We start from the raw sequence: 27,383 nt of genomic DNA, 5'->3' as shown, positions 1-27,383 counted from the left end.
TATCTATTAATATTCAATTATCGGGGAGTCAACATCGTGAATTCAAATCGATAATTCATTCATTGAGTGATTTCAGCAAATTCGGTATTCCGCAACGTTTTAAATTTATTGAAAAAAAAATGAAAACTATCCTAAAAGCTATTCGTTGTGGAGCATTTCTTATGGCGTTTTATATCTCATATAGTATTATGTTACAGAAAAACTGCGCCATCTTTAAGAATACTAAGCATTGTTTACTCCTTGAATATTACATACCATTTCAAGTGAAACAATGGCATATAACGTTAATATTGTTATTTCAAATATATACTATAGGTATAACTCTAAACGTTTCATTCCTTATCATATTATTGTATTGGTACTCGTTTGAATTACTGGTTATTCGTATAGAACATTTTAAAGAATCTATTGATAACACAAGGTTCACCAGAAACAAGAATAGAAACTCTGAAATGTTGTGGCCTGTTGTCTTACAACATGTCGACATATTTCGGTATTATAATTTCGAACATTATTTCATTAATAAGATTTAAGATTACTATGAAATTAACAATTAACGATTTCAGGATGTTTCAGTATGCTAAAAATATCTGCATTGGTTTACTTGTACCAACAAAAATATGGGCTCCCCTTTGTTTAACTGTGTCTGCTACTGTATTTATTCTGGTTTGAGTGTTGAGTTACTGTCCCATATAGGTTAATTAATAAATAATAAAACTTTTAGAAAAAAGATTTGGCAAGCTTTTCCGTAGCAGCATTGGCTTTCGTATGTTTATTTGTATGTCACATCATTGGACAGAGATTCACAACAGCGGTAAGAGTAACTCAGTCTTACGCATACATTTGCTTGAAAATACGAATTCTTCTTTTATTTTTAATAATAGATTGACAATGTAGCGGAAGCCGTTTATAACATGAATTGGTATGATGCAGATGTGTCAACAAGAAAAGATGTGTTAACGTTGCTTTGTATAAGTCAGAAAGTTTCCACAGTGGAAGTTCCTATCTTTGGGCAATTGTCACATACTGGAGCAGCTAAGGTGTGTTATTTATCACATTTGGGTAATTTGGATAATTGTAAAATGAATGCTATTTTTAAGGATTTCAAGAAAGTTTATGTTTTCTGTAATTGGATAGTAAATGTTAAAAAGATGAAAAGCTTTTAAAACTTATTTACATCCGGATTTAATAACTATGTTAAATAGTAGTGGAAAGCTGTTAAAATAATATTTATCACAAATATTGCACGATTAAGCTTCAAATAAATATATTTATTGTTGAATTATGATTTTTTATTATAATCTAATTATTTTGACCAATGTGCAAATAAACGTTATGATAATTCTAACTTGGCTATCATTTACAACATTATAATCTTCAAAACCAATGGATATCTCAAGAAGGATTTTACTCCCCATATTGAACAGAACTTCTACATCCATTCAAAGATCTGTGAAAATCCTTGGTACTGACATGTAGTTTAAGAACAAAAGATTTGTGAGGAAATATCGGAGGATGTTATCACCGAAGATGTTGCCAGATAAAGACATATTCAGAAGACAATTCCGAGAAGAGAAAAGAAATTACTCCAGTACAAATTGGAGTGTCAAGTACTATTTTTATTATAAATAAAGAATAATAAATGTTATAAATGTTATATTTATCCTTTTACATAATTTTTAATGTATAGATAAAAAGATTATTTACTTGTTTATTTTTGTTTGTCAATAACGATATGATAATAATAATAATCATAACATTTTGGTAACTAATGTAACATAGCAAACTCGATTTGAAATAATACAGGGCCCGATTGCACTTGCTCGTTTTAAATTGAACATATCTTTTTGCCGTAAAACACATCTATTAATTTTTCTCAGTTCAAAGCTCGTTTTTTTAGCTTTTATTTCATATTGTTAAACAAATTTCATTTTGTACACTATTTTTTACAAGTCGGCATAAAAGTATATTAAACATTAAGTTTATTGGAAGAATCGTCGTACCTCCATAAAACTTGTTTATTTTCTATTGGCTGCAAAACACCACTGATCGTAAATCAATTGCAACGATTCAATTATTAAGACTAATGGGATAATAATACCTGTGTTCTACATTCTTGTTTGTTGTTGTTCTTTTCATTTAGTCGATTCAGTCGTATCAATTCGGCAGTGTTTAAAATGACAAAAACGCTTGGTTTTTTTCTTATAGAAAAATATTTTCGAATATGTGGTTGTTGGCCCACGTCGCATGGACTACGAGGATTTGGACCAACTATTTTGATAAGTATTAATCTCTTATGGTCAGCTTATCAAGTGATCATGAACGTTAAAGGTAAGTGTTATGTAAAAACATTAAAGACAAACATTATGATTATTTTCTTAATAATTTCAGATTTGAAGGCAAATTTTACAAAATGTTTAACCAATATTGAGTATGCAGCGCCGATGTTATTACTTATATTTATTAATATTAAATTATTGCCGAGTCAACGTCGTGAATTAGAATTTATGATTCATTCATTGAGTGATTTCAGCAAATTCGATATTCCGCAACGTGTTAAATTTATTGAAAAAAAAAATGAAAACTATCCTAAAAGCTATTCGTTGTGGAGCATTTCTTATGGCGCTTTATATCTCATATAGTATTATGTTACAGAAAAACTGCGCCATCTTTAAGAATACTAAACATTGTTCACTCCTTGAATATTACATACCATTTCAAGTGAAACAATGGCATATAACGTTAATATTGTTATTTCAAATATATACTATAGGTATAACTCTAAACGTTTCATTCCTTACCATATTATTGTATTGGTACTCGTTTGAATTAATAGTTATTCGTATAGAACATTTTAAAGAATCTATCGATAACACAAGGTTCACCAGAAACAAGAAGAGAAACTCTGAAATGTTGTGGCCTGTTGTCTTACAACATCTCGATATATTTCGGTATTATAATTTCGAGCATTATTTCTTTAATAAGATTTAAGATTACTATGAAATTAACAATTAACGATTTCAGGATATTTCAGTATGCTAAAAATATCTACATTGGTTTTCTTGTACCAACAAAAATATTTGCTACCCTTTCTTTAACTATGTCTACTACTGTCGTTATTCTGGTTTGAGTTTTGAGTTACTGTCCCATATAGTTTAATTAATAAATAATAAAACTTTTAGAAAAAAGACTTGATAAACTTTCCCGCAACAGCAGCGATTTTCGTAAGTTTACTTGTATGTCACACTATTGGACAGAGATTCACAACAGCGGTAAGAGTAATTCAGTTTTACGCATAAATTTACTTGAAAATTTGAATTCTTCTATTATTTTTAATAACAGATTGACAACGTGTCGGAAGCCGTTTACAACATGAATTGGTACGATGCGGATGTGTCAACAAGAAAAGATGTGTTAACGTTGCTTTGCATGAGTCAGAAAGTTTCCACGTTGGAAGTTCCCATCTTTGGGCAAATGTCTCATACAGGAGCAGCCAAGGTATATTATTTATTACATTTGGGTAATTTGGATAATTGGAAAATTAATGCTGTTTTTAAGGATTTACAAGAATGTTTATATTTTCTGTAGTTGGATGATGAACGTAAAATAGATGAAAAGCTTTTAAAACTTATTTACAACCGGATTCAGTAACTATGTTAAATAGTAGTGTAAAACTGTTAAAAAGATAAATATCACAAATATTGTACGATAATTAAGTAATAAATACATTTATTGTTGAATTGTTTTTCTTTTATTATAATCTAACTTTGCTATGATTACAACATTAAAACCTTCAAAACCAATGAATATCTCAAGTAGGAATTCACTCCCCATATTGAACAGAACTGCGAATAGCCTTGATAAGGACATGTAGCTTAAGAACAAAAAATTTGTGAAGAAATATAGGAGGATGTTATCATCGAAGATGTTGCAAGACTAAGACATATTCAGAGAAGAGAAAACGAAATTACTCCAGTACAAATTGAAGTATCAAATAATATTTATGTTATAACCGGCTTAGGTGTCAGGCACCAGTATTTGCAAATCAATAATCTAACTGAACCTGCGTGTATCAAATTTAATACCGAGTTTTAATCACCACAGGATGTGAAAAAACTTACCTAACTAAGAAAGTTAAAACATCGGGTGGGTTGAAAAAAACAGTAGTAAATGCTAATTCTACAATACTGAAGTAAATTCTTCAAGTAGTGTAAATTCTTAGCTATCACTACAAAATTTCAAAAAGCTTTGAGAAGCGATGTGGAACTGCTATCACCACCATGAAAACCCAATTGTATCGAAGACAGCTGATATTTGAAAACAAATGAGTAAACGTTAGTGAACTAACACTTTGTTGCACTTTTGAAGTGCGTACTACTCTTTAAAAATATTTACTTCCTGCTAGTAGTATTTACTTTAAATAGCATAGTTCGTACTACTTATGTGAGTAAATTCTACCAGAACTAAAGGCGTACTACATCCGAAAGTATTTGCTATGCAGTAAATTCTTTTTCCTCAAGCATTGGCATGTACTACTTTTTTATTCAACCCACCCATTCATTGTGTTAAAACTACAGTAAACTATGTATCTATTCATAGTATCTATAATATCATAGGAAGAATGTCAACAATACGGCAATATTGGAGCAACAGCTGATATAATTCGCAGTGATTTCAATAAACCAAAATGAAAGAAGCGTCTATTGAATAAATCAAACCGTATTAAAGAATAGCAGTTATTGTAAGAGTAAAAAGATAAGGATTTGTAAGCCATAAAGGAGTTTCAGTGGCTGTAGATAAAATAGACCCGATTGCACTTGCTCATTTTAAATAGAATATATCCTTTTGCCGTAAAACACATCTATTAATTTTTCTCAGTCAGATCCTTTCTCCAATCAACTATTCAATTACTTTATTAACACTATAACTACACTTTGATTTGCTACAAGAGTATTCACTGAACTAAGTCAAAAATTTTATCAATCTACAACAAAATGATATTCAATGTAATTATAAATTTACCCCACAATATTATTTAACATCTACCTGTTCCATATCATCAAATTACAATATTTTGTGTCATATCTCACAGCTATATTACATAAAATTCAGTTATATCATACTGTGCCATTTGATGCCATTAGATTTGTGCAAAATTGGGTGCAAAGAAACGTTCGCTACAAATATACTCGAAGTAGACATTTAAATATGTCGGTTGGTTATTCTGAGGCGTATGAAAAACTTTAGTTGATCAAGAGATACTGAAGTAACATTGGATTATTTGGGTTGTGGCAATAACGCAAAAACGTTTTACATGTTTTTCTAAGCAAGCAAAAAACAGTTTGCATCGCAAGGAGATTGACGACTCTGAATTACATGAAACGAAATCGGGAGTACCGCAGTAGTTTACAAGCTTTTTGCTAATGTTTTACAACACAATTTTTTTTAATTTGCTCTCTAAATTGTTTGAATGAATAATTTTAATGCACACAAATTCGAACAACTATCCACACGGTACATAGCTCGAAGGGCTGTTCAAGACGTGACGAACTGAGTTACCAAATGCTCAATTTATTCGTGTTCTGTAATGTTGTTAGTTTGAGAGTTAAGATTCATAATATAAAATAAAGACCAGGATATACAAACGAAGTAATTTCTTACCCTATTATTACCATGGAACGTTTCATGGATAGTATTAGTTTGCTCTATTATCAAAAAAATCTGTCAAAAATAGTAGGTAAAAATTTACCAGAAGAATTTACACGGCCGGGTTTAGGTGTACAACGATCTTGATTGATATTGCGATTTGTTTGAATCGAAATTGAGAGTAATCGCGGTGTCTCATGAAGTAAATAAAATAAATAAAATTCTTAAAGGTATGGGACATTAAACAATAATAATTGGACCGTTTATTACATTGTTAAATACATTTTAGTTCCAAAAAGTAAGTTGTACTTCCATAACATTATCTTGTTTTCTGTCTGTATTTGATAAATTAACATTTCTTATTGTCATTATTATTAAATGTTTGAAGCTTCTATTACATATTGTTAAACAAATTTTATTTTGTACACTATTATTTAAAAATCAGCATAAAAGTATATTAAACATTAAGTTTATTCGAAGAATCGTCGTACCTCCACAAAACTTGTTTCTTTTCTCTTGGCTGCAAAACACCACTGATCGTAAATCAATTGCAAATATTCAATTATTAATACTAACATGATAATAAAACCTGCGTTCTACATTCTTGGTGTTCATTTCATTCAATAGATTCAGTCGTATCAATTCGTCGGTGATTAAAATGACAAAAACGCTTGGTTTTTTTCTTATTGAAAAATATTTGCGAATATGTGGTAGTTGGCCCACGTCGCAAGGACTACGAGGATTTGGACCATTTATTTTGATAAGTATTAATTTAATTTGGTCAGTTTATCCATTGATAATGGAAGTTAAAGGTAGCTGTTTTCTAATAACGTTAAAGAAAAATATTATGATCATTTTCTTAATAATTTCAGATTTGAAGCCGAATTTTACAAAATTTTTATTCCATATTGAGTATGTAGCACCGGGGTTATTACTTCTATCTATTAATATTCAATTATCGGGGAATCAACATCGTGAATTCAAATCAATAATTCATTCATTGAGTGATTTCAGTAAATTCGGTATTCCGCAAAGATTTAAATTTATTGAAAAAGATATGAAAACTATCACAAAAACTATTCGTTATGGAGTGTTTCTTATTGCATTTTATATCTCATATAGTATTATGTTACAGAAAAATTGCGTCATCTTTAAAAATACTAAACATTGTTCAATTCTTGAATATTACACACCATTTGAATTGAAACAATGGCATATGACGTTAATAATGTTATTTCAAATATATACTATAGGTATAACTCTTAATATTTTATTCCTTGCCATATTATTGTATTGGTATTCGTTGGAATTAGTAGTTATTCGTATAGAACATTTTAAAGAATGTATTGATAACATAAGCTTCACCAGAAACAAGAAGAGAAACTTTGAAATGTTGTGGCCTGTTGTCTTACAACATCTAGACATATTCAGGTATTATAATTTCGAAGATTATTTTATTAATAAGATTTAAAATTACTATGATTATATTAACGATTTCAGGATATTTCAGTATGCTAAAAATATCTACACTGGTTTTCTTGTACCAACAGAAATATTTGCTCTCCTTTGTTTAACTATGTCTACTACTCTATTTATTCTGGTTTGAGTTTTGTGTTACTGTCCCATATAGGTTAATTAATAAATAACAAAACTTTTAGAAAAAGGACATGCCAAACTTTTCCGTAACAGCATTGGTTTTCGTAAGTTTATTTATATGTCACACTGTTGGACAGAGATTCATAACAGCGGTAAGAGTAACTTAGTCTTACGCATACATTTACTTGAAAATTCGAATTTTTCTTTTATTTTTAATAATAGAGTGAGAAGGTGTCGGAAGCCGTTTACAACATGAATTGGTACGATGCGGGTGTGTCAACAAGAAAAGATGTGTTAACCTTGCTTTACATGAGTCAGAAGGTTTCTACAGTGGAAGTTCCAATCTTTGGGCAAATGTCTCATACAGGAGCAGCTACGGTATGTTATTTATCACATTTGGGTAATTTGGATAATTGGGAAATTGAAAAACGAATGCTATTTTTAAGGATTGCAAGAAAGTTTATATTGTCTGTAATTGGATAATGAATGTTAAAAAGATGAAAAGCTTTTAAAACTTATTTACATCCGGATTTAATAACTATGTTAAATAGTGTAAAGCTGTTAAAATGATATTTATCACAAATATTGCACGATTAAGCTTCAAATAAATATATTTATTGTTGAATTATGATTTTTTATTATAATCTAATTATTTTGACCAATATGCAAATAAACATTATGATAACTCTAACTTTACTATGATTACAACATTAAAACTTTCAAAACTAATGAATATCTCAAGCAGGATATCCATTAGGACTACATCCATTCAAATATCTGTGAAAAGCCTTGTACGAACATGCAGCTTAAAAACAAAAGATTTGTGAAGAAATATCGGGGGATGTTATCACCGAAGATGCTGCCAGACCAAGACATATTCAGAAGACAATTCAGAGAAAAGAAAAGAAATTACTCCAGTACAAATTGGACTATCAACACTATTTTTATTATAACACACCTCAAAAACCAGCTTAGGTATCAGACACGATTACCTGCAAATCTATAATCGATTTTGAACATGCGTGTATCAAATTTAATACAGAGTTTTAATCACCACAGGATGTCGAAAAACTTACTTAACTAAAAAAGTTACAATTTTTATGGTTTTAAGACTACAGTAAACTGTATCTACAAAGTTTTAAAGAAAATTTAGTCAAGATTTGGAGTTTAATTGATCAACATTTGATGATTTTCGAAGAATGCTGAACGATGCTTCTAAAACCCAATGTAACTCCCAAGAAAATGTGTGAACCCTTTAAGATGGAGTGTTAACATTTGACGTCGTGCCTGAGGACGGTTACACGAAGTAGCCGAAACAGTCTGTAGCACCGATTTTATAAATAAATAAATTGTCATCGTTCAATGCAAACACAAGTTGTTTTTCTTCTATATATATCATAAGACGATGAATCTGGAGGAGACTATTGCTAAATGATGGAGTATGTTTTAGTGCCGAGAACGGCTGTCTAGAACGTTTGGTCACTTTACTATGGCACGTTAACTTTTCAAAATTTGGAAGTACCATAACTTCATTGTTTTAAATGGCACCCCCCATATTTTATTACTTAGTCGTCTTCGGCGTCTCATTCTACATCTTTTATATCCCATATGTCCCATACCTAACATTAATAGTTTGGGAGATAATTAGGGTTTTTTGAAAAATGCACATATATCGTATGGATATTTAGCCTAGTGTGCCATGAAAAACAAGCCTTCTCAATGAGTTCTTGTCAAAGACTCACTTGTTTACCTCACTTGATGCATGTGAGCACATAATTATCTGTTATGTCCCTTAATATTAGTACTGAAAAGAGTTAAAATCGATAACAATAACGAAAGTACTATTTACACAAATCAAGAAATTCTTAATTTATTTTTTATGCATAAAAAGCGCGACAAAGTTCGTAGTATGATTCCTAGATCTTCTTTGGTAGCTCGAATTGAGGTGTTGAGACTGCGCTCGAAATAAGCCAAGGCATTCACCTCTTCCGTTGCATTATCTACTACATTTTTTGGTCAGTTTAACACGTGATTAATTCGTCCAAAATGCAAAAAATTTGCTTCTATTCTTCTAAATTTATCTTTTGTCATCGGAGGTAAATGCGGATAATTTTCATTAAACATTCTGCAAGTTCTACTAAGAACTTTGTCGCACTTTTCGTGCACAAAAAATAAATTATGGATTTCTTTATTTGTATAAACATTATTTACGTTATTAATATCCATTTTATCTGGTTTCAGACTCACAAGCATCAAACAACGTAAATCAGACTTTGACGTTTGTCAATAAGTCATTAAACATTTGTTTTCCATGGCACACTAGGTTAATATCGATATGATATGTGAGCATTTTTCAAAAAACCCTAATTATTTCTCAAACTATTAATGTTAGGCATAGGACATATGGAGTATAAAAGATGTAAAATGAGATGCCGAAGACGACTAAGTAATAAAATATGGGGGGTGCCATTTAAAAAAATGAAGTTATGATAGTTCTAAATTTCGAAAAGTTAACGTGTCATAGTAAAGTGACCAAACGATCTAGACAGCCGTTCTTGGCACCAAAACATACTCCATCATGTTGTTTAAGCATGTTCTGAATCCTAAATTGATATCTCAAAAATCGAGTGTTCTATGATTTTTTGAACAAATGTCCGCTGGAGCAGATTTTTCTAGAAAAAATCGAATAACTCGAGAACGACCGAATCAAATTGCAAAAAGTAAAGTTATTTATAAACCTTCAAAACAGACAAATCCAAATATGTAAAAATATACAGGATGTTCCATTTAAAAAAATAAAGTAGGTGGCGACTTCCGGTATAACCGGAAGTGCTAGAAGTCTGAAAATATTTTAGACGAAGAGAACGTAATTGATAATACTTAAGTCTGAATTCTCAATTTTCTTTTTTGGCCAGAACCACAGAAACGTGTAATGACCGGTCTCGCTGAGACACCCTGTATATTAAATATATTATATCATACAGCAGATATCAGTATCTCAAGGGGGCGACGATTCTGAATTACATGAAACGAAATCAGAAGTAGCGCAGTGGTCTACAAGTTTTTATTAATGTTTTTAATGTTAAGATTAACATCAAGATAAATTAATGAAAATCAAGTATTTTCTCTTTTCCCACCTAAGGCAACTCTAGTTTTTGATAAGAAGTTAACAAATTTTGTTTTATACACTATTTTTTACAAATCGGCATAAAAGTATATTAAACATTAAGTTTATTCGAAGAATCGTCGTACCTCCATAAAACTATTGTGTTTTCTCTTGGCTGCAAAACAACATTAATCGTAAATCAATGCCTATATTTCAATTATTAATACTAATATTATTCCCATACCTGTGTGCTACATACTTGTTGTTGTATTCGCATTTTGAGTCCACTCAATCGCATCATTCTCATAGAACAATATTTTCGAAAATGTGGCATTTGGACCACATCGCAAGGACTTCGAGGATTTGGACCAATTATTTTGGTAAGTATTAATTTCATTTGATCAGTTTATCCATTGATATATTCATAAGGTTTTCACGGTTCTGAACATTGTGATAATTTGGAATATCTTCTTTTTTAGAAACCATGTTGATTTTTCTAATTAACCAGTCTTTAAGTTATGTTTTATTAAGTGTTTGCTTCTTAAAGTAACATTTGTAAATATCCTTTCTAAATAAAATAGAAATTCCATTCTAATATTGTTAGAATCAACACATAATTAGAGAAAATAATTTTGAATGTCGCATCATTCTCATAGAACAATATTTTCGAAAATGTGGCATTTGGACCACATCGCAAGGACTTCGAGGATTTGGACCAATTATTTTGGTAAGTATTAATTTCATTTGGTCAGTTTATCCATTGATAACAGAAGTTAAAAGCAGCTGTTTTCTAATAACGTTAAAGAAAAATATTGTAATCATTTCTTTAATAAATTCAGATTTCAAGACGAATTTAATAAAATGTTAATCCCATATGGCCTATATTTCGCTAGGATCATTACAATATGTAGTAGCTCCACCAGAAACAAGAAGAGAAACTTCGAAAAGTTGAGGCCTGTATTCAGGTATTGTATCTTAAACATCACTTCATTGATAAGATTTAAGATTACTATGAAATTACGGTGTATAACGATTTCAGGCTACTTCAATGTATTGGAAATATCTAGAATGGTTTTCTTATTCCAAGTTTTCTTGCTTTAACTACGTTTACTACTGGTTTTATTATGGTTTCTGTTACAAATTTATAGCATCATACAGTTTTATTAGAGAAAGGACTTGGAAAAGTTTTCCGCTAGTCTAATGGTTTTCTGCACTTTATTGACAGTTTACGTTATCGGACAGAGATTGACTACCACGATAAGAGTAACTCTTTCTTATAATAGTATTTAATGAAAATTGGAATTCCAAAATGAAATAATACTAATATATTTTTATTTTTAATAATAGATTGACAAAGTGTCGGAAGCCGTTTATAACATGAATTGGTACGATGCGTATGTATCAACAAAAAAAAGATGTATTAACTTTACTTTGCATAAGTCAGAAGGGTTTCTCAGTGGAAGTTCCTATGTTTGGGAAAAAGTTTCATGCAGGTTCAGCTAAAGTACGTTATTTATGTTATTTAGATAATTTAAAAATTGTAAAATGAATAATATTTTCAAGGATTACAAGCTAGTTTACATTGTCTGTAATTGGATAGTAAAAGTTAAAAATGATGAAAATCTTCTAAAACGTATTTACAGCCCCGATCGGTAACTATAGGTATTTGTGAAATAATATTTATCCTAAATGTTGTATAAAAATTAAGCTTCAAATACACACATTACTCTAAGGGCTTTTTTCTTTTCTTGAGTTAATTACATTCTGTTAATAGTTATCACATTGGTCAAGCTGAGGATCAAACTTGTCGACTTTGTCACGACCTTGGTCACGACGAGTCAGAGACTGCTGAATATATACTGTGTGAATGCGTCGCCAGAGGCCGCCTAAGGCACCAAATTTTCGGTAAAGTACGCCTGACACCTACCGACATAAATGAACAAGACCTTGGAGAAATACTAAAGTTCATCAAGGACCTACATTTGCCCTAAAGTTTTGGAGGGTTTAAGTTACAATACATCTTATAGATCGCGGTGACGAGAGGGGCTGCTTCCCTCAACCCGCCAGCAATTATAATAACAATAATAGTGCGTTGGTTTAGCTATGCAGGTTAGTTTGACTTTACCTTTCATAATGGCAAGAAAGTATTTGACGAACAAAGAATTAGAAAGGTGTTGGGAAGGTGATAGTAAATATGAGTTTAGCGACGCAGACAATAGTGAAGTTGAAGGACTCCAGGACTGTGCCATTCAATGAGATGAAACAGTCCTGGATCCATTCATGCAAGCTATTTATACCTCAAAGTCTGCTTTGAATGAAAACCAACATCTCGTGCAAGCACAAAACGATTAGATTACGATAGGTAGATTTGGTTTGCAACTTCTAGGTAAGATAAATTTTATTTATTTAGAATATATCGAACAATAAATGTTATGATAATAGATGTTACATTATGGTCAGTAGTTGTAACTGGCGAAAATCTCTGTACTTTAGACAAAAGCCCTATAAAATGATTTATAGCTTGATTCCTATTTGAAAAAATTTGGGAAATGCTTAGGAGGATAAAGTTTAGGATATAATTTTTGCGTCAAAAGTTGTCCGCCTGGGAAACAAACTTGACGTGATTCAGGTCCCTGGCATTTATACCCTTCAGCTCATTTTCAAAGGGCCAGCCTATATATTCCATTAACATGGTTGTGGGAGGGTCTTCCTTTCTTTGAACGTTTAATTTTTATAACGATGTGTTCTAATATCTTCATGTACCACTTAGAAGTATTATATCTCTATAATTTGTAGCCTTTTGTCCCCTTTCTTATGAATTAGTACTCTTGTGCTGTTTGCCAATCTTTTGCTTTTAGACATTATTACCAGACTTTATTCAGTATATGCAATAATACCTCCTTCCCCAGCTGTCCCATACATTTAATCATGTACTTTTTAACTTAAACAATCCGTACTGCATCTAAAACAAACATAAAATTGAATAAATGTGTATTTTTCACTACAAATTTATAATCAACTCACAAAAATAAAATCAACTAGCGACATCTATTAAGCAAACGAAGAAATTGTAATGTATAAATTTAATGTAAAATTTAATACATTTTTTTCAATTAAATTTCAAGGAAATTAAATTTTATTACCTTAACTGAGAAAAAATAAATAATTTTTTTAAATAAATTATTTCGATTGGTGTAATCTCAAATTTTAATTTTTATTTAACGGTGACATCTAACGATTGCAATGGGAAGTTTAGATACATTTTCAGTGGTAGCACTGGTTTCAGGTGTACAAATTTTCATTTTATTAAGTTTCCTTCGTGTCGATCACGTCGCAGCCGTCGTCGTCGTTGCCCGGATGCTCCGGAACGTGGATTCTTCCCGGAAATGATTTATTAGCGGCGGACACTTTTGTTTGTCGATCGTGTACACGGACCCGTGCGTGTTATGTAATTTTTAATCGTACACGACGTAGAAATCGAGTGACCAAGATATTATTGTTTTAATCTGGGATATTATTATTACACACACTTCCGTTACGAACGTAAGTAAATAACATTTTTCATGCTTATTTCATTATTACTTATGATTTAATTTAAGTGCTTGTATATTTTGTATATAAAACAATTGATAAAAAACTTATGATTTTCGTAAAAATCTTAGGTGGCTTTGACAAAGTTAGGTTAGGGTTATTTGCTAAAAAGTTTAAATAAATTTTAAAAAGCACTTTGATAAGTATTTTTGATGATTAGAAAGTATAAAGTGTTGTAACTTGTAATTGTAATCAGTTTAATATTATAATAGTTGATTGACTCTTTTTTGTTAGGTTATGTTATTCAGATTTTTCAGATTTAAATGTATAAAACCAAAAATAGAAAATAAATTTTCAATACTTTAATTTATCCTAAAATTCTAGTTGAGATTCTACATATACATTGCAGTTTAATGAATAAACATGATGAAAATGGACCAAGAATTCCAGAATATAAACATTACAGGTTAAGAGCTTTTGAAACTGAACTTAAAACTACGAGGAATGAAAGGAGAATTAATTTTTTAATTTCTCTATTCAATATTTTGTATTTTAGGAATTTCAGAAACAAATAACAATTATTATTATAATGAACAATTATTTCATTCAAAGCTAAGAAAAAAGCTTGTTCAAAATAACTTGTCTTGCAACCATCAAATATTTATAAAATTAAGAAATCATATTCATAAGATTTTCACGGGTCTGAACGTTGTGATAATTTGGAATATCTTCTTTTTTAGAAACCATGTTGATTTTTCTAATTAACCAGTCTTTAAGTTATGTTTTATTAATTGTTTGCTTCTTAAAGTAACATTTGTAAATATCCTTTCTAAATAAAATAGAAATTCCATTCTATTATTGTTAGAATCAACACATAATTAGAGAAAATAATTTTGAATGTCAGAAAATTCACATCACTAACGTTTATAAAATTGCTACTTATTGTATCTATATAAATTCTAAATTCAACATAAAAATATTCCATGTTACGTTTCAATAGAACCATATTGATTATTCTAATTTACTTTTTGTGATATAATTTGCTATGAAAAAAGGTGATAATAAACTTACTTAAAGTTTTTTTTATTTGTTTCAAAATATAAGTACATGCATAAATAATTACTTCAGATATTGCATGCTTTTCCAAATCAATACCGACACGAAAACTATTTATTACTTTGTATGCACGTCGCGATTACAAACCCGATAAGTTGTTTGTACTGTAAAAATTCCATTTCTTTCGGGTTTTATCGCATTCAAAGAATGTTATGTACAATATTCTGGTATGTCAACTAATGTTTATTTATCATTTCTTAAGTATTTTGTATGAAAATACTTCGTGGGATTTCTGAAGCAAAATATTTTGATTTTACAAATTAAAATTGTTGGCATTTTTTATAGGCATATCTCTCAGTTTTAATAAAATCAAAAATTGGAATTTGTTCTAAAACATAATTTTTGTTACTTCGAACATAAAAAATGTTGTGTTGATATTTAAATATCGTCACTGATATTTTTATAATGTTCCAAGTATTTGATGACCATTTTAATGCCTTGTATAGCTTGCAAAGTTGCTGAACAGCTATTTCCTAATTCATCATTTGATTCAGACCTATCTTCATCTTGATTGTCATGACTTTTACTTATGAATTAGTACTGGATAATATACCCGGGGATATTTACTCAAGATGGGTATTTAGAGGTATTTATAAAATTTAAATTGAATTGATGGCAGTTTTGTAAACACTTCAAGAATGCAGAATCGATTATCAATACGTTATTTTAATGACGTATCAATTGGGCGTGGGGTAAGACAAGGCGATACAATGTTGAACCCAAGTTGTTCATCATAGTCTTGGAGAGTGCATTTAAACAACTGGATTAGACCCAAAATAGCATAAACATTGCTGGCAAATTTATAGTAATTTGCGCTACGCGGACGATATAGTCCTTATTTCGGATAGCCGAAAGATAGATGAAACGGATGCTGAACGACTTACATTAGGTGTGTGCAAAAATCGGGCTAAATATCAACGTGGAAACTTCAATTGATGATAAATCTTGTTCCCAGCTCGAACATCAACATTGGGGATAATAAGATTGCGAGCGTTGACAGCTATGTACATCGTGTATCGAGAAATAATCAAACGAGCGAACTAAACAGAAGGATCACACTCGCATGGGCAGCCTACGGGAAACTTAGAGACATCTTCAAAAGCGATATTTCTAGATATTTGAGAAGAAAGGCGTGCTTCCGGTTATGACATACGGTTTCGAAACTTTAACATTAATGGTGGCCACTGCCAGAAGGCTCAGAGAAACGCAAAGAAAGATGGAGAAGTCGATGCTGGGTATAATCCTGCGGGACCACATACGAAATGAAGACCCACGAAGAGCAACTGGCGCAAATGATGTGGTCAACATTGTGGCAAAGCTCAAGTGGATCTGGACAGGTCATGTCTCGCGAATGAAGAATCAAGCGGGCAGACGAAGTAGAGAAAGACCGCATACACGCTGGATGGACGACGTCAAAAGAATAACTAACAATTGGATTCAGACAGCACAGAATAGAATCGAATGGAACAGAATAGGGGAGACCTATGTCCAACAATGGACAGAGAGGGATGCTTGATGATGATAATAAAATTTAAAAACGATACAAAGACCACTACAAAAATAAACAAATTTAATTCAAAAATAAAAGTTCTTTAATAAAAAGCAATAACGATGGTTATTTATACAAGAACTACAGAACACTAGCGCCCATCACTGAGTAGTTAGCCATAGAGTTAAATAAATGTGAATGATTGCCTACTCACTATTATTATTCTAATCGATATTCTTTTGACTATTTTCTATTTTTCTTTGTTGATTAATTCAAATCGTTTTTAATATAAATAATGGTAATAGTAAAAAGAGTACACTAAAGACTTCAAATTGTAAAGATAGATACAGGTCATCAAAGTTAGAAAATTGTAGCACATTTTTCTAAACTCTTCAATTGTATTTATGGTAAAGCATTGAAATTTAGTAAAGTACATACCAAATCGAACCGCGGGATCAATAATATACAATACATGATGTTTCTGAAATTTGTTTGTGTAGAACCGTAAGGGGTACAAATTATCGGTGCTTTCGCTAGTGCAATCTAGCATCCCGGATAATGACCGGAATTTGAGCTATGCGCTGGTATTTAACCGAACTTCGCCTACAATTTCATCAAATCCTTCCAAATATTAGTGGTATGTAATGGACTCAATAAAATCATCGCCCGCAATTCCAGAAATTTTCAGGAAAATCTATTGCGATTATTCCATCTTTAGAACTTGTTTTAAAAGTTTTTCTAAAAACTGATTAACAATTTGTATATTTTGCCGCATATTCTGGCAATATTCTAATCTTATTGGATAATCAGTCAGGTGTACTTCCTGGACTTGACAGCACAGAAATGGGTAAAGCGTACCCTCCGGAAGAAACGCCATACAGTTTTAACCAAATTACCTGGTCACATCAGAAATTCTTAAAGTATCTCCAAATTCTCTCTTCTAATTTAAGAGTTCGAAGGGATCTTATGTTAACGTTATTAATAAAATCACATCAATTCTTCATAATTTTACGGAATTTTATGCTGCGCTCTATATCGTCTTTATTGAGTTCATGCAGTATTTACAGATTTCCGCGAATCTTGATTTTCATGCGATTTTTTGTTTTCTTTAGCAGCTAACAAAACCTTTTTCGCCAAAAACGTTTTTATGAATTTACAGCGCTGTATGCGGGAAATCAGGATAGCCTAGATAGTGGCAAATATATGTTATTCATACTTTAATAAGTATGTTATTATTGAGAAGTATTTCATAACATACTTTTATGTTATTCATACTTTTCTTCGATCTTTCGCGTGTAACTTTGATTATTTATTCCCAACGATTCCATGTTACGGCCCTCAGTCATGTTGTCATTTGTGTTGGGTTGGATTGTCATTTTAAGTCACTGTTATTGATTATCTGTCTCCGAATTCTTCTGTGATTAAGAGTCACCGTATTCGTTCTTCTATGAGTCATTGTCCAATATGTACATGTATATTTGTACACTTTGCGCAAATATAAATACTGTGACATGTTGAAAATTTCCAACAATTAGCGATAGTTCTATTTAGCAAATTCATAAACAAAGGCTACCATCAGTTTTTGTGGCTGAGCAATCATCACGTCTTTATGCCATTCCTTTTGGTTATAGCTTATAACACAGTAACGTTATTACTAATACTTTTTCTATCATCTCTGCTAGCGCTATCAAAACAGGCAAGTTTTCGTAACGACTCACACCTTTTTCAGTATCGGTACTCAACTTTTTACATTAAGTATTTTTAGTTTTTTCACTAATAGCAATGTTTAATCTTCAGAACTGTCAAAAGCATCATCACTGTCTTTACTACCATTTCAAAAGCTTTAGATATTTTTACCTGATTGTTTGTCCAGTTCCGAAAGAACATATATAACATCAATACTATCTAAAAATAGGGTTCTCACAACCCTATCAAACCGTTTCTGGTTTCAAACTTGAAATTCCATTCACATACATCCAATAATACAAGAAAATCTATGGATATGTAATTACAATATTTGACATATAGGCTATAAAAGGAGTTTTCAATTAATTAAACTTTTTTTTATTGTTTGTTCCATTGCGATAACACAAAATGTATGCCAAACAAGAAAGAAAAACAACCGAAATAGAGTGGGTAAAAGGTTTGCTTTAGGTCATTATTTATTCATTTATGCTATCATTATCGTTTCCTAACTCATTCTCACAGTTTTCTAGGGTCGCCCCTAATTCATTTTGATTAACGTAAGTATTTATTTCAAGATTCACAACACTACTGATAACGTATCAAAATTCAACAATACACTGCAATATAATAGCAGACACTAACCACTCCGATATCAAGACTTGTCTAGACTTGCATTTTCAGATAAAATACTCATTTGGCCAATGATAAGTGAAAGAAAATTTATTTAAAACAGTGTGTTGGCCGTAAATGTGTTAATACTCTTGACTATGACACGTCCACCCAACGCAACATATTACATTGGAAACAACTAAAATCCTGCAGAGATTTTAAAATATTAATGTTAAGAGATATCATTTTTAGTTATTCGCTTTGAATTTATCTAAGAGTTGAAGATTAAAATTTTGAAATACTCCTTAGTTCTTGTGGTTAACAATATGGTATTATTATGTTGTAAATACAATTCCATAAATGTTAGAATGAATATATATTTCAATATATTGATTTATGAGGTGGCTTACACTATTACAGTTCATGATTAATAGTTAGACAGTAAGATCTGAAATCTAAAGATTTTACATAAAAGGTTTTGCTCGATTTAAGTTGTTCGTAACGACTTTTAAGAAGTGCTTTTAAAACATGAATAAAAGATTAACTTTGAAGTGTTTTATGTCAAATGTGTTTAATAGTGAGGGAAGCATTTTTGTTTTGAAGGTTAATACTAAATACATAGCTTCGCTATTGACTCTTAGCGTCAAATGGCTTAATAATGTTTTTAAAAGGTGCTATTTTTATTACATATCTCGAATGTACGAGAACATTCATTGAAATACCATGAAAGATAGTAAAATTAATGAATGCCTAATAATTATGACTTTGAATTGAAATTAACTAAAAATAAAAATTTAAAGGTATTTTTATTCAGCAGATAGATTCTTTTAACGAAAGGTCGAAGTTGTAGAATTAATAGTTAAATGGTGTGAGTTAGTTTAATATTTTTTCTGTCTCGTAAGCATAGAAAATTTTAGAATGTTCGTAATTACTAATTGTAAAATTTTCGACGTGATATTAAGAAACCTATATTTTATTCCAAAAAGAACCTATGTTTTTTTGTTTTAATAAAATTCTAACAATGTATTAAATATTAATTAATAATTATCATTAATAAACAATTATTAATAACCTTGATATAATACATAAACTTAATCCGATTAAGTCTCATAATTTTATTATTTAGAGGAAAATCAAATGATTCTATTATAAAGCTTTAATATTTTTTTAATTTTTACTATTTTTATGGTTTAATAATAAACAACACAATTTCATTTTTTATACATTCCTCAATAATGAGCTGTTAGATTAGAGAAAGATTTCTGATACTTTTACTTCCTTGTAGGAAATATGTATTGTATTAATTACCTGAAATTCTAAACAGCAAGCGTGAACTATCTAACCGTTATTGTATAACACTTTTATCTTTTAAGTATGTTACCACATTACGTTACGTATTTTAGGAAAAATTCTTTAAAATATTTCTTTTATTTGATATTTTATATTACAAAGAAACAATTAAACTAATCAATTTTTATTATATAGACTTAACTGATATAATACAATAATAATAATAAGAATAATTCAGTTTAAGAATTATCTCTAAAGTTACATATGAAGAAGCCACCACATTAATGTATTCAAATATATATTTATTCTAACATTTATGGAATTGTACTTACAACATAATAATACCATATTATATTATAGAACAATAACATCAACAGCAATTATTAATTTTAATTAATTAACATTTAGTTTAATTAAAACATCAACCTTCTGATAACTATAATTTTACTTAAATATTCTGCAGCGGATATCCGGTAGTTTTAACGAACGATGGTTCGATCAACGGTCTCTAAAAGGATTCTGTATTGGTGCAGTTAATCCATTTGTGAAAGTAATAAAAGCAATTAGTATTTTAATTATTAATTACTTTTAATTAGATATTTACATAAAAATAAGTTTCTTGATGTTAATAATATCAATATGAAAGATTATTTTAATGCACTTGCATACTATATTTGAAAATAGAAGAAAATTAAAAATAATGCATTTATACCTTTTTTTATCCCCATATTTAAAATTGTATTTAGTCCAAAAAATGTCAGTGTTGAAATGCATATTATAAATCGCTGCAGTTGAACAAGCATGTTTTCTAATAGCGAGTCATACAAGAAGATGCAGAAGTATAATTAAACCTTATCTAAAAGTATGCTACCTAGTTAAATAGTCGTTAGAACAGTAGGAGATTACTAGAACATTGAAAAAAAAATACAACCTCACGATACTTAGACACTTTCTTAGACTTAAACTTAAATTTATCTTTATCTTAATTCGATTAAATCTATTTCATTTTCGCTCCAATTTAGTATTGAAATTCGCAGACATATTTTGTTTGTAAACATATGACGTGGCTAGAAACCGCCAATGAAAGTCTCATATCTTTGTTTATGTCGTAAAATAAATTACGATTTGTTAAATGGGATTTTAACGATTTATTAACTGATATTTTCATCGTTATTTGATTATTATTTGTTTTTAGAGTTAATAAAAGGGTCTTTAAAGACAAAATAATTTAATAAATTTTATTTTATTTGAAATAAATTAAAAGTTAAACGAGTTGATTCCATATTGGAGAATCTAATGAAATATCTTTTTATAAATTATAAGAATTGTTTTTAATTAAAAAAATTCATTATGCTTTTAGAATTGTTTTTACCAAGAAATGATCACCATCAGAATTTTCGCCTCTGCGTGTTCGCACATTTATTATTGATGAGATGCGTCTCTTTGTTATGAGAACATGATCAATTTGATTTGTCCTGGTTGTTTCTGAAACCTTCCAGGTACCTTTATAAATGTCCTTTCTTTAGAAGTCTGTGCTCTTCATTGCAATGGCGTTAACCATTTGGCACAGTTTCTTTCTGTTCAGACTTGTTTCATCATGCAGAGATAATTTTCCAGCTACTTCTGTTGTGTATGATTCTTTACTTATCCTTGCATTAAAGTCGCCCACTACCATCAGCAAATCATATTGCCTCGCATACCTTCTCCAGTTTATCATAGAAAACGCCCTTTTCGTTATCATCACTTTCTTCTGTGGACGCACACACTTACAATAGTTAAATTATTAATCTTTCGTTTAGCCGAATGATACTTATTCTCTTATTTACCGGGATGAAGTAGACCTTCTAATCGTACTAAAGACATGGAAACCCGTTACATAATCTGCCTCATCTGGTCTTCCACTGTGGAATATTGAAAAATTTTCCATATCTACTTGTCATTGACTTTTCTACCTAATTACCTAGAGTGCCACAATATCCTATATTTTAGCACTTTACCTCCAATCTCCATAATCTTTCTAGACTGTAGTATGATTCTTACGTTTCATGTACCTATCCTTAAATCATTGTCCTTTTTTTCATTGCTGGAGTCGTCTACTGGCGTCTGTCCTAACATTCTGAGGCTGTTTAGATTTCGTAACTGTTTTGTTTCTACAAGTTGAGGTTGTTGGCCTCATGCCTCCGCCCACCATCCGTTAAAACTTCCTTAAATACCCAGTTAAATAACTACGTTTTTCAAAGTAGCTTCATGAACCCTTCTGTAACCGTCATCCACAAAGTTCAGTTTGCTCTGGCAAGCTAGAGATAGCAAAAAGTTCCTTTTTACGTTTTTTATGGCTTGTTTTAGTGTTATAAACAATATTCCTTTAGTATCTGCAGATTTAATAATCACATCATTGGTCGGGAGTTAAAATGTATTGGTGTTACTTTGAAAAACTTCTTTATTAAATGTTAAATTTCAAAACCATCAACACACACTAGAAATATAAAAAAAACTTTATAACACTACGCTTAAACCTGCTCTCTAAATGTTAGATTAATACGTGCGCTTAATAAAATTGCGTCTATTTGACTCCATGTAACACGTTAATTGTTAAAAGAAAGTTTATAGGATATATGGCTTTTAGAAAAAAATTGCTCTTAGAAATTTTGTTCAGAATTAAAAGTAGAACATGGTTTCCTGACGGTTTAGTAGTAATTCCTGTATATAAAGTCCCAAAATTTTATCTCTTAGTCGCTTAAAAAAAGGTTGTAGCCTTGGCCACTTTTGACCAAAATAATAAAATTTCGAGATCGTTTACGATAAATCGAAACAGATACACAACATTTTTTGGACAACCGCATGAAATCCATAAATTGATGGCATAATAAAATTAAACTTTTTAATTTTTATCGTCCGTAGAGAGACATTTTAATTTATAAGCATTCCTTATAACAAAACTGAAAAAAAGTGATTTTTCAAGAATATCTCGATTCTTTTATCGATACAGCTAGCAACTTTGGTTTATTCCTTATTATGATGTGGAAAAATTACGAATAACTTAATATTATTTGTGTAAATTAATTAATATAGAGAAAGGGCTTAAATTTAAATACACATTTACATGAATAAACTGTTATTAATATATGTATTTTTAGAAACCTATTAGTATTGGAAATGCATTTAGTGTAAAAACGTTTCTTTTTAGCAATTATCCCTTTCATAAAAAAAGTTAAAAAAATGCAGCCAGTTCGCAGTACAATCTGAACCTCCCAAAACTCCTATAAATAAACGATAAACACATAAATTACAGGTTTACGCGAAATACTAAAACGTGGTAATAAATCTCTAAATTTCTTACACTTTCTGCTGTATCAGCCGCCTAATACTATTACTAACTTTTCGGACCTTTCGATAAGGAAACTTGGTTTACAACACGTCAAATTGCCGGTCTGTATGCCAAAAATAAATTAGAATTCTCTGTAAATACTGTATAAACTTGACATTAGTTGCTCCTAGTGATTCATAGTATAATTGTGTCAAAAGTGGATTCTTTTACACTTAAAAATTACAAAAAAAATGATCACAAAATGATTACAAATGAACTAATTATATCCCCTATTTTGAGCAATAAATTTCGTAGCGATCACCATAGAAAATATACAGAATGTCGCAAATACATTGTGTAAAATTGCATCAGTATGTTTTCTGTCGGATTTAAACTAAAAAGCCTAATAAACGTGGACCCGGAAATAGACCAAATTTTTAGATATTTAATGTTTTAGTTTCGTAAGTTGACTTATCGTTAACATGGTGTATGCTAATGAGTTAAATATAAGTCTTAAATAATTAACATGATTTACATAAATATATTATGGGTATTGATTAAACTGTTTGATTATAGCTGTTTGATGACCTCGATTGTAACCGCTCGTTATTGTACCTCAAATTAATAATGTATTGAAACTATCATGATACATATGGCTATCATAGCAAGTATATAAATAAGTATACCAAAAATACATCATACATCATCAAATTAATTTTAAAAAAAGATAACACCTTTTACGTTAGAAGTTAGTTATATTTATTAAAGCACGAGACTGTGCTGTAAAGCATTCTAGGAAAACGATAAACCTCTACGTTTTTATTATTATAAGAGGTTATGTAATTTTCTTACGGGTCCTATTCGTCGTTAGAAAAGAGATTTTATTGAACGAAGCTGTATTTTGATTTACCTCCCCACGCGGCTGACTCTGATAGTATCAACTTATTTTTTGTAAATCTGTAGCTGATGTTATTAAGCCAGAATCCTCATTTTTCCTCACATTTCTCTAAATATGGTAAGGTTGTGTTGACCGTCGTATATTGAATGTTTTTTGTTATATTTTTAACATTTGTTTGAGAATGTTGGTTTATCCTAAAGCATGGAAATGTGGTGTGGTGACTCTTCTTCCTAAAATTAAACTTTACCATTCTTCAGGTTTTGCCTAAAGTGTTGGAGAATATTATGGCGAATCAATTAAGATCTTTTAATATACTACCTGACAAATAATCTGGTTTAAGTAGGCAGTATAGCTGTTCCAAAGTGCTTCTTGACTTAACTGATGATATATATAGAGGTCTTGATGCTGATAGATCTACTATGCTTGTGTATCACGGCATTTTATTGGCTAATCTTAAATTTGTTGGTGTGTCCGATTGTGCTGTTTCTTTGTTTAGAAGTTATCTATCTGAAAGAACGCAAGTGAACGAAATTGATTGTTGGTGTTCCGTGGGATCTATCCTTGGTCCTATCTTATTTACAATGTATACCAGCAATTTGTTTTCAAAGTTAAAGTATTGTTCTTATCATCTTTATGCTTATGATTCCTAACTTTATTTCGATTTTCTGGCTTGTGATAAAATAACGAAGGATTTATGTCACTTATGACATGCTCTTTTGGTCAACCCTGACAAGATTCAATGTATTTTGTTAACTAAAAGCGGTAGTTTATTTATTAATAAAGATGATATTTATATTAAGATGCTTGGAGTATAGTTAAAACTAACGAATTCAGAGTTTGGGTCTTGTTATTCATCTTCAATACGCTTGCTTTTGGTGAAAATAATCACCATTCCTCCTGAAATACTCTGCAGTAGGAAAAGCATGAAAAGGTTTACCGATTAAGACCTAAATAATCCTATATAAACAACAAAAGTCAATTTTACAATGATTTTTGCAGAATGACAAATTGCCATGGCTCTTTATCAAAAAAAAACTTCTTTATTTTGTTCCGAAGATTCTTCATAAGCAGAAATTTTGGTGTTGAGATCCAGGATAGACATCTCTATTGTTTTATTCAGGAAGCTATACTTCAGGCTTGGTATTTTCTATACTGTTCCTTGTTAATTACATCCAGGTTAAAAGATACCTCCTTGAACAATTAATCAGATATATATATTTTGTACTTCCGTCTCCGCTTCTTCTCTAAACCGTCTTCGATTACAACCGATCCATGTATTTATATTTTGAGTAATATCGTTGATATGAAATTATTCGTCGTATTAGTATTGTGTCGTCTCGATATACATTCAAAGATAAGTTTTAATTCTATATTAGTTTATAATCGACACCTGTATATTTACTGTTAGATTTGATCTACAAGAAATCTTCAAGCTACTGTGACATCCTTTCTACAGCCCGTAGATTTTACTTTGATGCCTCAATAAAATACTTTTTTTTTTTTTCAAAAAAAGATTTGGCCAATGATTAAGAAGAGCAGCTTTAAAAAAAGAGTAGAATAAAAAGTTAGTTTACTGGTTGGATATGCCCACCGGTGATATAAAATCTTACGTCTCATTCATATCTTTTATTACAGATGTGTTGATAAAACTATTTTCTTGAAAGTTGTTAGAACAGTTTAAAAATGCGTATTAATATGTTAAAACACTTTATCAATTTGTATTTATATTGTTACAAGAAAGCAAACAATTCACTAACAACAAGAATTTATAACGAGTTGTAATACTACCGGTGGTTTTATTTAAAAACATGGTGCTTTCGACCCTTTCGACAAATTAAAATGTAAAAAAGAAGAAAGTTTCAATAAATAAAGCGAATAGTTCTACAAACGCAAAGTTCAATATTTAAAAACTACTTTCGAAAATCGAAGTTGGATGCAAATTTGTTTGTTGACCTCTGCAACGGATTATATTGCATTTTAATTTCGATTTTCACTTTGCCAGCAAAAAAAACCCAAAAGAATTAAATATAATTCCTTTTTAACGACTTTTTAGTTAGATGATCTTTGTAATATGTAATATTTACAGTTTTACAGAAATCATAAAGATCTTGTTACTAACATTATAATTTTTTTGTCCTTTAGAAAATGGCTACAAGTGAACAATTTTCATTACGATGGACAAATTTCCATTCGAACATAACGGCTGGTTTTCACGATTTATTAGAAGCAAATGATATGGTGGACGTGACACTGGCCGTTGAAGGACACTTTCTGCAGGCACACAAAATCGTCCTATCAATATGTAGTCCGTATTTTAAACAATTATTCAGAATCAATCCGTGTAAGCATCCAATCGTAATACTCAAGGACGTTTCGTTTGGTAATATGAAGGACATTTTGGAATTTATGTATTTGGGTGAAGTGAACGTGTTAAGGGAGAATTTATCGGCGTTTCTTAGGACTGCGGAACTGTTACAAGTTAAGGGATTAACGGGTGATGATTCTGTAAGTATAAAAAATGTGTACAAAAACATTTATTTTTTTCAATTAAAAAAATAGAATGTGAAAGTTTGTAGTGAAGTTGATGAATAATAATTATTATGAAATGATTTTTAAAATAAACTGGTAATGAATAATAATCCTGAGAAAATAAGTTCGAAAAGACTCTGTCCTTTCTCTTTATAATTTTGAAGACTTAAAACGGTTTATTTACGTAAGAGATTATTGTTTAACTGAACGAAAAGTTTACATTGTTATCAATGAGATTGTTAGGTATAGTGTAAAGTAAACTAGGGTCTTATCGCGTTGAAATGACGATAATTAAACTTAACTAATATTAAATATCATGAAGAGAAAGATATAATTGATTTATAATTAATTTTAAACTGTATGTAATTAATAATTAATCATTTGTCTTTGATAATTAGACATGGTTTTAATTAATTTTGAAAGTAATTAACAGCTTTTAATCGTCATTTGTTGATAATCACAAGAAAGTTGTTAGTCATTTGTTAGAAATTTCAATATTTTCTGGTATTTTTTCTAAATGAATCACAAGAATTTTATCAAAAAAAGAAAATTAAAACCTTTCAAACAAATTTATCAAATT

At 30.2% G+C, this 27,383-nt stretch overlaps 1 protein-coding gene and 1 long non-coding RNA gene across 5 annotated transcripts in view; both read left to right on the top strand.

Annotated features, from left to right (window-relative positions):
* The first annotated feature begins 368 nt into the window (after positions 1–368).
* LOC139431436 (uncharacterized) lies at positions 369–1,240 on the top strand. The gene is made up of 3 exons (XR_011641552.1): positions 369–814; positions 885–1,040; positions 1,101–1,240. It is a non-coding gene; the product is annotated as an uncharacterized lncRNA (long non-coding RNA).
* A 12,422-nt stretch (positions 1,241–13,662) lies between these two features.
* LOC111420511 (modifier of mdg4-like) overlaps positions 13,663–27,383 on the top strand; it is a 36,210-nt gene continuing 22,489 nt past the window's right edge. For 3 of the 4 annotated variants that reach the window (XR_011640642.1, XM_023053522.2, XM_023053521.2), the window contains exons 1-2: positions 13,664–13,891; positions 26,417–26,779. Coding sequence is in view for 3 of the 4 variants with exons in the window: in XM_023053522.2 (XP_022909290.1) it covers positions 26,420–26,779 (360 nt within the window). In the remaining variant the exon portion in view is untranslated. Of the gene's footprint in view, positions 13,892–26,416; positions 26,780–27,383 lie in introns of all 4 variants that reach the window. The other variant, XM_023053523.2, reaches the window with a different exon arrangement.

The sequence above is a fragment of the Onthophagus taurus genome, chromosome 1 (assembly GCF_036711975.1).
Source record: "Onthophagus taurus isolate NC chromosome 1, IU_Otau_3.0, whole genome shotgun sequence".
NCBI classification, from domain to species: Eukaryota; Metazoa; Arthropoda; class Insecta; order Coleoptera; family Scarabaeidae; genus Onthophagus; species Onthophagus taurus.
The sequence above is the reverse complement of the archived record's forward strand: the minus strand, read 5'-3'. Positions and strand labels throughout refer to the sequence as shown.